Here is a 17520-nt window from a genome sequence, read left to right on the forward strand (position 1 = left end):
GGGCTGCAGTTATCACAGGCTTGACTGCGTCAGCAACTCTGCTTTCAGGCTCACTCACGTGGTTGCTAGCTGCTCCTTGCTGGCTGTGAGCCAGAGACCTCCATTCTTCTCCCTGTGGATTTTTCCTTTGGCTACCAGTGAATCCCTATGATATGGCAGCTGCCTTCTCCCAGAGCAAGCAGAGAGAGATAGAGAAGGACAGGATGAGGGGGCACCCAAGATGGAAACGGTGGTCTATCTTGAACATAGCATACCATCACTTCCGTCTTCCACTGTTGGCCACACCGACCAACCCTAGTAATGTGGGTGAGGACTACACAAAGATGTGAATACCAGGAGGTGGTATTCATTGGGGGCCATCTTTGAAGCTCACTACCACACTGAGGCTAAGATGTTTTCTGAATTCTATGGTTAAGAAAGCACAACGAGGGGAAGCCTGGTCATGCAGTAGTTAAGAGCTTGGCTGCTAACCAAAAAGGTAGGCAGTTTGAATCCACCAGCTGCTCCTTGGAAACCCTATAGAGCAGTTCTACTGTGTTCTATAGGGTAGCTATGAGTCAGAACTGACTCAACGGCAACGGGTTTTTTAATGTTTTTTAAACTTTATGAAGTTTATTTTAATATACATTGATAGAAAAGCTTAAAGGTAATATGAGCACTACACATAATTTAATACTTAGTAAATATTTCTTTCCATAACTGACAATATTTTTTCTTCTTTTTAAAAATAAAGTATATATTAATCAGGGTTTGCCATTTGTAGATGTCTCAGTTGGGTGCTCAGTGGTGTACCAAGGCTTAGGGGAAAGCCTGAAATTTCTTCTACTCAAGTAGATGCTTGTAATCTATCCTGATTCTCAGCTACCACCTGGGGTCCCTTGGCTTTTCCTGAGTTGTTTTTGTTTGGTACACTCCTGATCTCCTTATGGCACTTGTAATGGAAGAGGTCCTTGATAGATCCTGTCCTGTACCTTTTTGATGACTAAATTTCTGTGACTTTATTTTGGCAGATAAAAATCCAGATAATGCTGCTGAAGCAGCTGAGCAATTTAAATTAATCCAAGCAGCATATGATGTGTTGAGTGACCCTCAGGAAAGAGCATGGTGAGCATCACGCTATTCTTTCTATCCTACTTTATTTTGTTGGGAGGAATTGTCAATATAAGGTTTTTAAAAATGGTAGTACATTAAATGGTCTTGGGTGTGTTTGGAAGCATCTGTCATCTACTATTCATTATATAAAATCTCATAGTTGAGTAGGAAGGAAGCTTAGAGATGATTCTTCCAACTATCTGATTTCATCAGTGAAGAACAGGCCCTGAAAGTTTGGCAGTGTTACATAGCTTTGATTTTCGTACTTAAAGTGACTTCCCATCAAATGAGTGTATGACAAATTACTGGTTATCAGACAAGAGGAATGTTGACTTGTCCTTTGAAACAAGTACAGTGTTTTAATACAAGAATTGTAATATTTTCCATAGAGCTACTTTGTATGAGTTAAGCTTCTACATCAGTGACAAATACTAACGATAATCTGGCAAATGAATACCATTTCCAAACAAGAATCTCTGTGAATGAAGTTTCAGGTTTTCAGCTCCTTGGTTAGCTTTTTATTACAAAGGAATAGGTTTTAAGCCCTGACATGAGCATGCAAGATCCTGCTGCTGCAAAGAGTAGTGGGCGGTTAGTGCTACTATGCAGGTTCCATGTGTTAAACAGTACGGCAAAGCTGGCTGTCAGGAGAGAAAAGCTGTAAAGAAAATTGTCTTTCCTAGGAAAATCAGACAGAGGATCGTAAACTTTTCTCTACCTAGTGAATCTGAAGATCTAGCCTTAGAAATGCTTTTATCATCTTTCCAGAACTTTGAAAGTCTTTCCTGACTTCCTTTGGCCTCTTTTCTGGATCTTAGGTTGTTTGCCTGTTCCAAGGATTTCCTTGTCTTGAAGCTCCTGCCTATTAATTCTCTTATCCGAATGCTAGTAGCTAAGAGGAGCCCTGGTGGAGCAGTGGTTAGGAATTCAGGCTGCTAACCAAAAGGTTGGTGATTCAAATCCACCAGCCGCTCCTTGGAAACCCTATGGGGCAGTTCTACTCTGTCATGTTGAGTTGCTGTGAGCTGGAATAGACTCGGTAGCGCACAACAACAAGTAGTAGCTAAGAACATAATCTTCCCAGTGCAAGAGACCTGCTTTTGAATTTTGGCTTTACTGGCTTTATGATTATTGACAACAAGTTATTTAATATCTCTGAGCTCCTATTTGATATTTGACCTACCACATCGGGTAATATCTACTTTATTAGGGTTATTATGAGGAGTAATGAGATAATGTGTGTATAAGCACCTAGCACAGTGCTTGGCACGAAATGGAAACTGCTATTTGTATGTTTGTAGTTCGTAATGAAGGTAGTAAGCACAGCATCGGCTTTACCTGTGAAGCACCAAAAAATGACAAGTTCAGAGTTTGTAAAACAAATCAGCCTTTTATTTTATCCTTGTTCTAGTTTATCAGTTCTCTGTGTTTACAATTCGGTAGATTAAGTTCATATAAATGTATGAAGTTTTATTCCAGTGTATGCTTGTAAATTCCCAGGTTACAAGTCCGTGGACCATATTATGTCCAGCACTGTCTTACTCAGTGATGTTTCTTTCCTTTGGAGATACAACTACCTTTTTGGGAGAGACCTAGAAATTTTCTGGCCTATTAAATTCCCCCGTTCATATGGACTGTTGTCATCGTTGTTAAGTGCTGTCAAGTCGATTCTGACTCATAGCAGCCCTATAAGACAGACTAGAACTGCCTCATAGGGTTTCCAAGGAGCAGCTGATGCATTCAAACTGCTGACCTTTTTAGCAGCTGAGCTCTTAACCACTGTGCCACCAGGGCTCCTTCATCTGGACTAGTAGTGTGTAATGACTATATATAGGTTTTTAGAAGTTGCAGTCATAGTTTGAATTAGCAGTTCTTGAAAGGATTATTCTCTTCTCCTTGTTTTCCTTCAGTTGCTTTGGTTGTAACTTAGACACATTGAAATGCACTATAATAATAGTTCGGCTGTTTCACAGTAAAGAGTCCTTTTGAACTCTTGCTTGTTAAGCCTTCGCTTACGATACTATATATATTCTTAGGTACGATAATCACAGAGAGGCCCTGCTGAAAGGTGGGCTTGATGGAGAGTATCAAGATGACAGCTTAGACTTACTGCACTATTTCACTGTTACCTGTTATTCTGGTTATGGAGATGATGAAAAGGTAAGATAAATGAGCTCACCCTTAATTTCTTATCAAGCACGTAGGAGAGGCTCTGAAATACAAAGAGGACTCTTAAAATTATTCTATTATAGAAAGTGAAACAATATTTATTTTCAAAACCCAGATAAAAAATTGCCTTCGTATTTAAATTCATCATATAACAAACAGCCAGTTGAAATCTAAATGTAATCTCAGTGGTAATGCTTGATCCTGTAGTTCTTTAAAGGAGCCCTGGTGGTGCAGTAGTTAATGCGATAGACTGCTAACCAAAAGGTCAGCAGTTTGAAACCACCAGTGGCTCCATGGGAGAAACCCCATGGGGTTGCTATGAGTCAGAATCGATGGCATTGGGTTTGGTTTGGTTTGGGGTAGTTCTTTAACATCAGAGTTTTTTTATAGTACATTTAAAATCTTACTTGTGATTAGACCACGGAATTATTAGGAATTTGTGTTTCTGTTACTGTTTTCCAGGGTTTCTACACAGTGTATCGTAATGTTTTTGAAATGATTGCAAAGGAAGAACTAGAATCTGTGTTAGAGGATGAAGTTGAAGATTTCCCAACTTTTGGAGACTCTCAGAGTGACTATGATATGGTACAAGAAAAATGTTAAGAAAAAAAATTATCGCCATTTTATGATTAGCATTCATCAGTATGTGTTTTCCCCATCCGTTTCTTTAATAAAAAAAAAAAGAACTGACTCTAGCTCTTCGTCCTATCCTCAGATATCCTCTCTCCCTGTGCCTTCCTTCCTGAAGGAGCACTCAGCTCTTTTGTGGCCTCCCCACCTTAATTTTTCCTGTTCATTTACCTGGTCAGTAAGGTTCTTTTCTTTCCCTCAAATCCTTTCTGAAGAGTGATATAAGTAAAGCCTTGAACGGACTGTCTTTGCCATTGACCAATAGTGCTGTTTTGAAAAATAATTAAGAAAGCTAGAAGATGTTTTGCATCACTAATATTTGCTGATTTTCTTTAAAAAAAAATCTAGACTGAAAAATAGATTTTTACCTATTTTCTTTGTCTCTAGGTAGTCCATCCTTTCTATGCTTATTGGCAGAGTTTCTGCACACAGAAAAACTTCGCTTGGAAGGAAGAATATGATACACGACAAGCTTCAAACCGCTGGGAAAAACGAGCCATGGAAAAAGAAAACAGAAAGATTCGAGACAAAGCAAGGAAAGAGAAGAATGAACTTGTCCGACAGCTGGTGGCTTTCATTCGTAAAAGAGATAAAAGAGTGCAGGCTCATCGGAAGCTGGTGGAAGAGCAGAACGCAGAGAAGGCAAGGAAAGCCGAAGAGATGAGGCGGCAACAGAAGCTAAAGCAGGCAAAGTACGTAACACGTGGGCGGATCCTTCTCTGAATGGAAGCTCGTGTGGAACACCGGTGGATGCTTCGCGTGCGTTGTCATGTTGGGTTACATTATCATCCTCGCTCCATCCATTTTTTTTTTTTTTTAATCCTGACACTGAAGAGTGTTTTTTCATCTATTGTGTAAAAATTTTTATTTTTAGTTGGATGTTTTGCTTCAGAGGCTCTTTATACTTAAGATCTTTTGCAGACACTTGTGGAATTTTATGATGACGCTAGTGAAATTCTTAACTCTGTACAAGGCCCTATTCTAAGCGCCTTCCTCACAGTGATTTTGCGAAGTACATTCTGTTTTCTCCTCCTTGTTCTTTTGAAAACAAGGCGGATAGGCCCAGGATCACTTAGCTAGTAAACTGCAGAGCGAGGAATTGGACTCAACCCATGTGACTCTAGTGCCCTTACTTTTGCCTCTTTGTCAGTTCTGATACTCTTAGATATTCAGTTAGCTTTAGCTTGTTTAAAGTTTTGTCATTAGGAATTGCTGTAAAAGCATTGTGTCTGGAGGATTATAGTATTCTTTAAAAAATTATTTGCTCTAAAAATTCCATCTGCTCTGCCCTGCATGTTTTGAAAATTAGTACTTAACACTTAAAATATGACTTAAAACTACCTGAAATGAAGTTGCTGAAGAGTTCTGTGTTTCAAAGCCTGTTATCTAGTAGAGCAGTTAAAATGAACCATGTAGAGTAACAGATTTAAGTGACTCTGCCCCAGTTTTAACTAAGCATAGGTTTTAACAGTTTGTAGACATTTTTAGCTTGGGAGGAAGATGTTTTCTAGGGGATGGAGTTAAGCCTAACAGATAACTAAAAACAATGCTGAGACAGGCTCTCAGAGTCAGTGGACTGTGCTATTCTGTGTCTAGGCTGGCAGAGCAGTACAAAGAACAGAGCTGGATGACGGTGGCCAATTTGGAGAAGGAGCTCAGGGAGATGGAGGCGCAGTATGGAAAGGAGTTTGGAGATGGATCAGATGAAGATGAAGTGGAGGAACAAGAGCCCAGAGTTGGGCAGGATGGTAACTCCTTCTCCATTCATTGAGAAATATTAGACAATAAATATATTTGTGGGCAGGGCTTGTACACTCAGGTGCCTCCTGGTGCCAGTGGAGGGGCCCAGGTGCAAGACTACAGGGAATGGGTGAGCAAATAGGAAAACCTGCAGAGCCTTGGAGCGTGGGCCAGTGTTGTCTGAGTTTGCTCTTGTTTTTAAATCTGGATTTTTATGTGATATCTCTTACTTTTTAAACATGGCAAGTAATTCAAATTAAAAACAAGACTTTATGAGCCAAACAAAAGTGGTCTGTTGAAAGAGTCCAGTTCGGGTAGTTTGAATAACAGCTCTTTTCAGACCATGTTCTAAATGATTTGTGCTTCTGGCTGTGTAAGTATATGGACAGGTGGACATATTGACAAGTGTGATTGACTAGTTATTAAAGAACAAGCAATTAAGCTGCAGGTCAAGTTTCAATAGCTGCTATTTCCAGAAAAGCTGATATTTTGCTGGAGTCTGTGTCGTATATGTAAATTCTTCCTCTCAGGTCCGACTGTGGAGGCACTCTTCTTTGTTTACTGAAATGTTTCTTGTCTCTGCCTCTATTGTTAGAGTGAAGGCGTTTGACCACCTTAAAAGGTGAGAATGAGGATTGTTGAGAATAACTGTGTACTTGATTTTCCCCACTGTCTTTGGTCCTTTAGGAGTAAAACTGAATGATCCAAACATCCTCTATTAATTGTCCCTTATCTACAAATGTGGTTTTTCAGACAAACAGCCCAGATGATAAAATGACAAACTTCTATTTATTAAAAATGATTAGGAAGTTAGGTGTTTTATTAGTGAATCAGAAGTGTAGTTCATGTGGAAGTGCTTTAAAAATTACAAAAAAAAAAAAATTACAAAGCACTCTATAAATGTGTGGTAGCATAATTATGTAGAATTTCATAATTTATAAAGTGCTTTCAAGTACAAAATCTTGTTTGATCCTCACACAATAACCTTAAATGTCGATTTGATCATGGAATTATCTCCATTTTACTGAGGCAGAAACTGAGACTCTGAGAAGTTATGGGGTATGCCTGAGAATGTAGGGCCAGTTTTAGATCCACATTTTTATTTGAAATCCAGTGTTCTTTATTATTTGATTAGTTCAAGGTTACTACATGGTGCCACAATGGTTAAGTGCTCAGCTGCTAACCAACAGGTTGGCAGTTCAAACCACCCCCAACAGCTTCACAGGAGAAAGATCTGGCAATCTGCTTCCTTAAAGATTACAGCCAAGAAAATCCTATAGGGCAGTTCTACTCTGTCGCATGAGTCAGAATTAACTTCAGGGCACACAACAACAATAATGATGTAAGCTTGTAAATTAAGTCTATTTAAGCATTTAAGAGTAGAACACAGTTGTAGACATGTTTGAACCAAATTTTGCACAAGAGTTAAACTAAAAAAACCTCTGCTAAACTATTCGCTTCCTGGTGACCTGTTAAAGTGGTATTTGAGTTTCTAAACTTACCACATATCCAGCACTTTGAGGATTTTTTGGATCACCTTCTACATAGACTTATGAAAATAACTTTAAAAAACCCACTGCCGTCAAGTCGATTGTGACTCATATCGACCCTATAGGACAGAGTAGAACTGCCCTATGGAGTTTCCAAGGAGCGCCTGGCAGATTCAAACTGCCTACCTTTTGGTTAGCAGCTGTAGCACTTAACCACTATGCCACCAGGGTTTCAAGATAACTTGAAAGATAAAGTGATTTAGTTGGACGCCTTCCCTTGGAATGCAGCGCTGCTTCTAAATCCTGATATCATTATTTGGTTTCTTGTAATGGAGCCCTGGTGGTGCAGCGGTTAAGAACCCAGCTGCTAACCAAAAAGTCGGCAGTTCGAATCCACCAGCTGCTCCTTGGAAACCCTGTGGGGCAGTTCTACTCTGTCCTATCAGGCCGCTATGAGTAGGAATTGACTTCGCAGCAACGGGTTTTTTTGGTAAGGAAATAGCACAGTTTTAGTTTATAATCTGTGTACAACTTTAGTCGTTACTAAGGATATATCATTTTAATGTACTTTAGATTTGTATTCTAAGCAAACAGGATTCTTACTACAGGTTTCCCTCTTGTAGGTAAGGACAGCGATGAGGCCGAAGATGCTGAGCTTTATGATGGCCTTTACTGCCCAGCATGTGACAAATCTTTCAAGACAGAAAAGGCGTACGTTTAATATCTTTGAACTCTCCTTTTCTTTTGAGGTGATGTGTAGCACTTTGAAAATCCTAAAAAGAATTTGCTTCCAGCAATTTATCACACCCCCACATGTCATGTTGGGTGATTTCTGTCCACCTGGGTAGGAAGAAGGATTTGTGCCAGCTGTTAAGCCTGTTGTACTCATTGTCATTCGTCCCAGTACTCCTGTGTAATAGCTGCTTTTCAAACATGTCGGCTGTCTCCAGAAAGAAAACATGCCTGTTTTGGCAAAGAAGGGAGAGGCTAGACCATATCTGATCATCTCTCCCTTTGTTGCTTTCAGACCCACTGCCAGCCATAAACTCTCCCAGGTAGGCTGAGGATGCCAGCCTCGGGACTTCAACCTTGTCCTGCCTAGAGTATATTTGCTGAAGTGGAAGGACTTTATTTTGAGTGAATAGTGACAAAGAGAGAAGTATTAAAAAGGGGGGGAGGGAATATCAGAGAACGTGAGAGTGGAATTAGCAAGGAAGAAGGAAACAAAACACATGCAATAAGGAAGAAAGAAGACCAAAGGAGGATAAAGGGGACATGGAAATCATAAATGTTATCACCTTATAACCCCAAGGAGGAGACACAAAAGTGGCAGAGAAGTGGCAGCCTAGTAGAGACAGAGAAATGAGAAGTAAGAAAACAAAAGGCAACAATGAAGGGGATCTTCTCTTTTTTTATTATTTGAAAGTGTCAAACATAGAGAAAAGTTGTTAAGAATAGTATCTGGGGCATGTGATTCACCTGTTTTGCTCATTTGCACATGCTTTCTCTCTACACATACACTGTTTTTTTTTTGTTTCCTAGTTAATTTGAGAGTATAAGTTACATATACAATGCTCCTTTACCTCTAAAGACTTCAGTATGTATTTCCTGAGAATAAACACATTGTCTTACACGTTCTTACATGCACACAGTACAGCCATCAAATTCTGGAAATTTTTAATACTGATACTTTTTACTGCCCATGTTCCAATTTTGTCAGTTGATCCTTTATTAACGTCCTTTATGGCATTTACCCCTTCCCGTACAGCATTCAGTCTAGCATTGTGTATTGTGTTTACTTGTCTCTTTAGCCTCTTTTACTTTAGAACAATTTCCTTATGTTGTCTTTTACGTCATGGAGATTTTTTTTTAAACAGAACATTTCTCACTTTGGGTTTGTCCATTTCCTCATGGTTAGATTCAGGTTATGCATCTCCGCATGAAATACTACATAAGTGTCCTGTGTCAGGAGCCCTGGTGGCGCAATGGTTAAGAGCTTGGTTGCTAACCAAAAGGTTGGGAGTTTGAATCCACCAGCCGCTCTTTGGAAACCCCCTGGGGCAGTTCTACTCTGTCCTGTAGAGTTGCTATGAGTGATTGAAAGGAAACAGTAGAAAATAATTGGAAATAAAAATAATAGAGAATTTGGTAAAAAAAAAAAAAAAAGAGGAAGAAGAAACGTACATAAAAGGATAGAGGGAGGGGGAATGCTGGGATACAGAAAGAAGGAACGTGGTCTTAGGTTTTCATCGTACTTGATGCCTAAGAAATCCTGGTAGAGTTCTTTTTTTTTTTTTTTTTAATTATTTTTTATGTCCTTACCATTTTGCTTAGTTAATGAAAAAAAGTGATTTCAACTTGGTTGTAGTCATCCAGCAACACCCGTGGACACGTAGGAATTAATCCTGTTGCAGTTAACTCACATCAGATTGTTCTTTTAGCATGAGGAATCATGAGAAATCAAAGAAGCATCGAGAAATGGTTGCCTTGTTAAAACAGCAGTTGGAAGAGGAGGAAGAAAATTTTTCAGGACCTGGACCTGTTGAAAATACACTGAATGCCATTTCTGAGGAAGAAGTGGAAGATTCACCAAAACAAAAGTACTTGTAAACATTAAGTGTTAATAGACGTAATGATTGCATTGAGAGACCACAGTTAAATGCTGCCTTATCCCAAGGAGGTTATTATGCTATGCTGATACTTTCTGGCTAATATTTACTAGTTAGAGGAACTTTACAGTGTTTAACTGGATATAGGTATGATGTCAAGTAAAAATTTTTACAGAAACATATGACTATCGATCTGCTTCCGAAAGGCCATAACCTTGAAAACCCTATGGAGCAGTTCTGTTCGGCAGGCACGGGGTTGCCATGAGTTGGAATTGACTCGACGGAAACTAACAACAACTCTATTATGACTCTATTAAAAGTAGTTTTATATCGAGGCAATTACTGATCAGTTAATTACTATCAGTTTCATTTGAACTATTGTTATAATTCCCTAATGTGACCATGTGAATATTTTCTTTTCCTTTAATGCTTTACGATATTAAATATTTTTAATATTTCACGGTTCCATGTATCACTAGTGTTAAACATTATTTTTCTTTTCACTTAGTAAATCTCTGTAAAGTCAAGTGTTTGACATTTTGATTTATATTTACCTTTAGGCTTTCTAAAAAACAGAAGAAAAAGAGACAGAAACCAGCACAGGTATGTTAAAAAAACTTTTAACATTAAGTATCAAATGTAAAATAGCAGCGCTCTTGTTTATTCAGCCTAGTCTGTGTCAAGAAGAATAACTTTCACTCCTTAATTTATGCTGATCGTAAAAGTGATTAAAAGGACTTGAAAATAGTATTTTTTTTTTTGTTTGTAGCTAGCTTGCTAAATTACTGTTACAAGTATGTTTAAAAATATTGCATGTAGTATTCTCCTGGTATGAATTGGCTGAGTGACCATATTCAAAAAAATATCTGGGTGCATTTGATGACAGCCAGGGCTTTTAAATCAAGACAAACTTAAAAAAATCAGGAAGATAGGAAAATCTGGAGTTGACCATTGCGTATCTAAGTTTATTCTGCCTACAATATAAATGAAATTTTGTAAAAAGGAACATTTGGTAAGAAACTTGAAATGATTGTAATTCTTGAAAAAACATTTGTTTTTTATGACACAGAAGTTTGGGTAGTTTAAATATTTCACAGCTGGAGTCTCCTTCAACCTTTTCCTTAAGAATTATATGTAGATAAAATATCAGGCGGATGGCATATGTGCAACGCAATCTTATGGATGTCTTTAAATCTATAAAAATAAAGTGAGTTTGTCCATCTTACTAAGGCAGTTTGATGGTTCTGAAGATAATGGAATTGATTTTGTGCCACTTTAATTAACATATATTAAATATAGCTCTTTTTAAAAACCAAAAATGTTTAGAAGAAAACTTTGATAGCACATAGAACTTCAGATGTGGCTTATTTATCCAAATTTATAATAATGTATTTGATAGTTTTTATCAGTTTCATATTCCAAAAATGATTCATGACACATGTTAAATTGTAACTTGGAACAGTTAATCACTGTTAAATTGCAACTTGCAACTTTTTGCATCAGTTACAAAAGCAGATAGCAAGTTGAATGTTCCTTTTGTAAATTGACTCATACCATCATCCATCCAAAGACCCTGTGATCATTAAATTAGAACACTTTCTCTTTCCTCTGTTGGTACCAGAACCACTAGGATAAGAACAAAATAAAATGGAGAGGGATTTGTACCTAACCTCAGCTGGTATTGTCTTGATTTACGGAGAATAGATAGGCCCTGCAGACTCTGCAGATAAACACATTTTAGTGTTTTTTTTTTTTTTTTTTTTACTGATGAAAATGCCTCAGACCATCACTCTGTTTTTCCCTGCAGAGCTGTACTACTTTATAACCCATGTTGTTACAGTTCCTGATTATATCGGAAAGTCTAAGACTCAGCTGTATGTAGCACTTTTCATGATATCTTCTAAGCTCTTGCGTTGAGACATGTACTGACAGATAAAAGAGAGGAAGGCAGCAAATACTGAAAATATTGAAACTTCAAATTAGAGGAGATTTCTGTATGGTAAAGAAAAAAAAATTGCATAATAAGGATTAGAAAAAATAAATAAAGTTGAATTCAAGCTGAAACAAATGATCCTAACTGACAGAAAAGATGAGTTAGTTCAGGTAACTTTTGAACAGAGTACTCTGAAAATCCTCCATGGGATACATTCTAAGGACAAGTATAACTGCTGAAAAAAATTTTGAACTTTTCTTAGTAGGTTTATTTATGGAAAAAAAAAATTTATGGTATAGATATGGCATTTCTGAAGTTATTTTGTGTGTGTTATAGGATAGAGCAAATTAATAAATATGATAATGGTTTTGGGATCCAGACTGTCTTTGTGGGAGAAGGAAAATACAGTATACATTGAGGGAAAGAGAGGAAAAACCCTGTAGTGTTGGACTGGAATTGAAGGTATCTCTATGAGCTCATAATTTAAAGAAAATAAATGCATTAGCACTGTGCACTGTGAGGGCCTAGAAGCAGTGATGCCCAGTAGCAGTGAGCACACGCAGTGTACAAATCTTGGTTTCTAAATACTATTCTTCACTAAATGGAATCAGGCCTCCTGGGAGACACAATTGACTCCAGGGCTGAGACGGGGAAAGTACAATGTAAACCTGTACTAAAATGCTCAAAAATTGATGGGAATGTGTCAAAAGCACCCAGTAGCCAACCTGAAAGACCTGCTAGGTTTTTTGGGAATATTCGAGGCATCAAAAAGAGTAATGGTAATGTATTATCACACATTGATTTTGTTAAGGAAACAAACAAAAATCAAACAAATCTGTCTTGAAGTACAACCAGAATGCTCCTCAGAAGCAAGGATGACAAGACTTTGTCTCATGTACTTTGAACGTGTTATCAGGAGGGATCAGTCCCTGGAATAGAATATCATGCTTGGTGTCATGGATTGAATTGTGCCCCCCACCCAACAAAATATGTGTGAACTTCATTAGGCCATGATTCCCAGTGTTGTGTGGTGGTCTTCCATTTTGTGATTGTAATTTTATGTTGAGAGGATTAGGGTGGGATTGTAACGCCAGCCTTATGTAGGTCACCTCCCTGATCCAAGGTAAAGGGAGTTTCCCCAGGGGGTGGCTTGTACCACCTTTTATCTCTGAAGAGATGAAAGGGAAGCAAGCAGAGAGTTGGGGACCTCATAACCGCCAAGAAAGCAGCACTAGGAGCAGAGTGTGTCCTTTAGACCTGGGGTTCCTGCACAGAGAAACTCCTAGTTCAGGGGAAGATTGATGAGAAAGACCTTCATCCAAAGCCAACAGAGAGAAAGCCTTCCCCTGGAGCTGACACCCTGAATTTGGACTTCTAGCCTACTAGACTGTGAGAAAATGAATTTCTCTTTGTTAAAGCCATCCACTTGTGGTATTTCTGTTAGAGCAGCACTAGATGTCTACGACACCTGGTAAAGTAGAGGGTCAGCGAAAAAGAGGAAGACCCTCAAGGTAATGGATTGACACAGCAGCTGCAGCAATGGACTCAAGCATAATAACGATTATGAGCATGGCGCAGGACCGGGTAGTGTTTTCTGTTCTACACAGGGTCGCTATGAGTCAGAACCAGCTTGATGACACCCAGCAACAACGTACTGAACTTAAAGAGAGGGTTGGAGTGAGCAAAAAGGAAACAGAAGAATAGAGTTAGTGCACATGGCAGTAATAAAAAAGGTAGAACATCACTATTTTGTAACCACAAATATAATTAATAAATAATTCAGACAAGAACCGTCAATAGACGCCAAATCCTTTAAGTGAGTGATTATTGTGGAACAAGATATTCACTCTCAAAGTGACACCCCACAGATTTCTTATTAGTTAAAAAAGGAGGAAGGTACTTTACAATAGAAAAATCTGACCGATACCTTAACCAAATGATCAAACTTACTATCACTAAAAAAAAAAAAAATAGGAACAAACTGGTATTTTGCCTTCTGAGGACATAGCATTATCTTTATAGTATTCTTGTAACCTGAATGTAACCTGAATCTGATCATGAGGGCACTAGCAGGCAAAGCCAGATTATGGGACATTCTACAAAACAATTACCAAATTGTCAACATCATGAAAGAAAAAAAAAGAGTAGAGGAGCTGTTTTTAGATTAAAGGAGATTAAATATGTGCTTTGATTTTCCGTATCAGGTTTTACAAAACCACAGCATTACTAAAACAATTGGGAAATTTGAATATGAATGGTGAAATAGACAATATATATCAGCGTTAAATTCTTGAGTAGTATAAGGGTGCTGTGGATATGTGGGAGAATGTTTTTGTTCTTAGGAGATAACACTGTGAAGTGTCCTGATTGCTGCCCGCCACTTCTTTCGGATAGTTCAGGGAAAGAACTGTGTGCAGAGAGGGAGAGGGAGAGCAAATGTGACAAAATGTTACCAAAGCAAAAACGAAAACCAGTTGCACGTGACGCAGATATGCTTGCTAAGCCACCCCTTTTTTTGTATAATGCCTGTTTGCTTGTTTTTTTTCTTTTTCCTCCTGACTATAAAAGTTACAGTTGCTTATTCAGATCATTTGGAAAATACAGAAAAGTATAAATATCCTGAATTCTGCCTATAGACATTACTTAATATTGAATTAAAATGTGATCAGGCTGTCTCTATAATTTTCTCTTTTTTGTTAATGTGTCGTAAGCATTTTTCCACATCATTGAATGAGTATCTTACGAAGCATGACTTTTAAGAGCTTCATACTTTTCCTTCATATATTCAAACATTCACTTATTGAACACTTGGATTATTTGCATTTTTTTGTAATTTAATAATATGTCTATAATGAGCATCCATATTCTAAATGAGTACCTGCTTCCCCTTTTTATTTCCTTAAGATACACCTCTACCAAAGTGCGTGGTACATTATTATCTATTAAAATTATTTGGCATCGTAACATAAGAAGGCAGTATTATTTATTTTAAAACTGGTATTCATGTTTTGTTACCTAGAGCTATGATGACAATTTCAATGAAAATGGAACTGGAGGAGGAGTAATGGTTAATTCAGAAGATACAAACTTAAATCAAGACAGTGCCAAAGAATTGGGGGACAGTCCCCAAGAAAACGTCAGTGTCACAGAGGCCGCTGAACAGTGTGATGATCCAAAAAGTGAAACTAAAAGGTGAGTCAGAGTTGCTTATTGTTTCCTTTAAAAAAAAAAAAAAAATCGTGTTTTCAGTGTATGTTTATGTTTACACAGCAAATTAGGTTCCCATTTGACAATTTCTACAGAAGTCGTTCAGCGACATTAGTAACATTTTTCACAATGTGTCAGCGTTCTCTGTGATTGCATTCCGGTTGTTCCATTTCCAGTATTCTAGTTTCCCTAGTTCAGTTCAAGGTTTAAAGAGTATCTCAGGGTGATAGTCTTAGGGAATCTTACAGTCTCAACTTGTCCTATAAGTCTGGACTTAAGAATTTGAGTACTGTTCCATGTTTTTTCTCCTGTTCTACCAGGGTCCGTCTATTGTGGCCCTGATCAGAATGGTTGGTAGTGGTACCTGGGCACCACCTAGTTTTTCTGGTCTCGGGGTAGATCAGGCCGTGGCTCATATAGGTTGCCGGTCTTGGAGACTAGTTTTTTTCCCTGAGATTTTGGTTTCCTTCTTTTTCTTTTGCTTCTGATGAATAGAGACAGTTGTATTTTAGATGGCTGCTTGCAAGCTTTTAAGACTCCAGGTGCTACTCACCTCACTTGAATGCAGAACATGAACTTCATGATGCCAGTTGAGTGAGTTGTCTCATAAGACTAAGGTCTTAAACTTTCAAACCCAGAAAATCATTCTTGCAAGGTATTTGATTATGCCTGAGAAGTATCTGTAACTGTGTCCTCTATGAATATGTATGTGTGCACACATCTGTACCTACATGAACATATAGATACTTCCATCTGTGCATACATATGTATACACCTGTACCTGCTTGTATACATATATGCCTATACACTTACATATGACCATATACTTGTTTTTTAATTATTGGTGGTGGTGTGGCCAAATTACGTATGTTATATTCTTTGGTACAAACATCCTTTTCTCTTGTATGCTTTGTAGTGGCATCGTTTGCTTTGGTCAAGCTATGCTTTTTTACCCGCATTCTGTGCTATCTTTCCCATCACCAAAAAGAACAAGTATTTACGATCTTAAAAAAAAAAAAAAAAGAGAGAAACAACAAATCTGTTGCCATCGAGTTGATTCCGACTCATAGGGACAGAGTAGAACTGCCCCATAAGGTTTTGAAGGAGTGGCTGGTGGATTCGAATTGCGAACCTTTTGGTTAGCAGCCAAGCTTTTTACCACTGCGCCACCAGGGCTCCATTTATGATCTAGAGAATGATCTTCCCCTCCCTCCATCCCTTCCTGGTAATCACCGATGAACATTGGTGTCTGTATATATGTTTGTTCTTGTCTTATAAAAATGGAATCATACAGTATTTGTCCTTTTGTGATTGATGTATTTCACTTAGCATTATTTCTTTCAGGTCCATCTATGTTATGCTTCATGGACTCATTGCTCTTCATGGTTGCGTAGTATTCCATTGTATGTGTGTACCACATTTTGCTTATCTGTTCATTCATTGAAGGGCACTTAGGCTGCTTCCTTTTTTTTTTCCCGCTCTTGTGAATAATGCTTCAGTGAGCATTGTTGTTATTGTTAGGCGCTGTTGAGTTGGTTCCTACTCATAGCGACCCTGTGTACAACAGAAGGAAACACTGCACAGTCCTGCACCATCCTCACAATCTTTTGTTGTACTTGAGCCCGTTGTTAAAGCCACCGTGTCAGTCCATCTCATTGAGGGTCTTCCTCTTTTTCGCTGACCCTCTACCTTACCAAGCATGATGCCTTTCTCCAGGGACCAATCCCTCCTGATAACATGTCCAGAATATGTGAGACGAAGTCATGCCATCTTATACTTCTTCCAGGACAGACTTGTTTGTTCTTCTGGCAGTCCATGGTTTATTGAGAATTCTTCGCCAGCACCACAATTCAAAGGTGTTAGTTCCTCTTCGGTTTTCCTTATTCACTCTCTAGCTTTTGTGTGCATATGAGGTGATTGAAAATACCATTACATGGGTCAGGCGCACCTAATCCTCCAAGTGACATATTTGCTTTTCAACACTTTAAAGAGGTCTTTTGCAGCAGATTTGCCCAGTGCAATATGTTGTGTGATTTCTTGACTGCTCCTTCCATGGGTGTTGATGGTGGATTCAAGTCAAATGAAATCCTTGACAGCTTCAGTCTTTCCTCCATTTATCATGATGCTGCTTACTGGTCCAGTTGTGAGGATTTTTGTTTTCTTTATGTGGAGATGTAATCCATATGAACATAGATGTGCATATTTCTGTTTGTGTCGCTTTTATTTTTCTAGGGTATATACCGAGAAGTGAGATTCCTGGCCTATAAGATAGTTCTATTTTTAGTTTTTTGAGGAAGCACCATACCGTTTTCCATAGTAATTGTACCTTTTGACAGTCCCACCAACAGTGGATAAGGGTTTCAACCTCCCTGCATCCTCACCAATTTTGTTATCTCTTCTTTTTTTAAGTCAGTGCTATTTTAGCTTGGATGATACAGTATGTCATTGTAGTTGTGATTTACATCTCTCTAATGGTTAATGATCGTCAGCATCTTAATTTGTGTGTTTATTGGCTGCTCGAATGTCCTGTCTGGTGAAGTGTCTGTTTCGTGTCACTTATCCTGTTTTAAATTGGGTTGTCTTTTGGCTGTTGAGTTGTTGAAACTTTCTATGTGTTTTAGAGATGAGACCCTTATCGGATATGTTGTTT

At 38.3% G+C, this 17520-nt stretch overlaps 1 protein-coding gene across 2 annotated transcripts in view; it reads left to right on the forward strand.

Annotated features, from left to right (window-relative positions):
- Nucleotides 1-17520, forward strand: part of DNAJC21 (DnaJ heat shock protein family (Hsp40) member C21) — a 28833-nt gene that overhangs the window by 9107 nt on the left and 2206 nt on the right. Inside the window, exons 2-10 of one of the 2 annotated variants that reach the window (XM_064271182.1) lie at nt 1011-1104; nt 3129-3252; nt 3724-3846; nt 4279-4583; nt 5488-5639; nt 7745-7832; nt 9563-9721; nt 10291-10333; nt 14683-14855. In XM_064271182.1, coding sequence (XP_064127252.1) covers nt 1011-1104; nt 3129-3252; nt 3724-3846; nt 4279-4583; nt 5488-5639; nt 7745-7832; nt 9563-9721; nt 10291-10333; nt 14683-14855 — 1261 coding nt within the window. Of the gene's footprint in view, nt 1-1010; nt 1105-3128; nt 3253-3723; nt 3847-4278; nt 4584-5487; nt 5640-7744; nt 7833-9562; nt 9722-10290; nt 10334-14682; nt 14856-17520 lie in introns of those variants that run through there. The other variant, XM_023545413.2, reaches the window with a different exon arrangement.

This window comes from Loxodonta africana, chromosome 2, assembly GCF_030014295.1.
Source record: "Loxodonta africana isolate mLoxAfr1 chromosome 2, mLoxAfr1.hap2, whole genome shotgun sequence".
Lineage (NCBI taxonomy): Eukaryota > Metazoa > Chordata > Mammalia > Proboscidea > Elephantidae > Loxodonta > Loxodonta africana.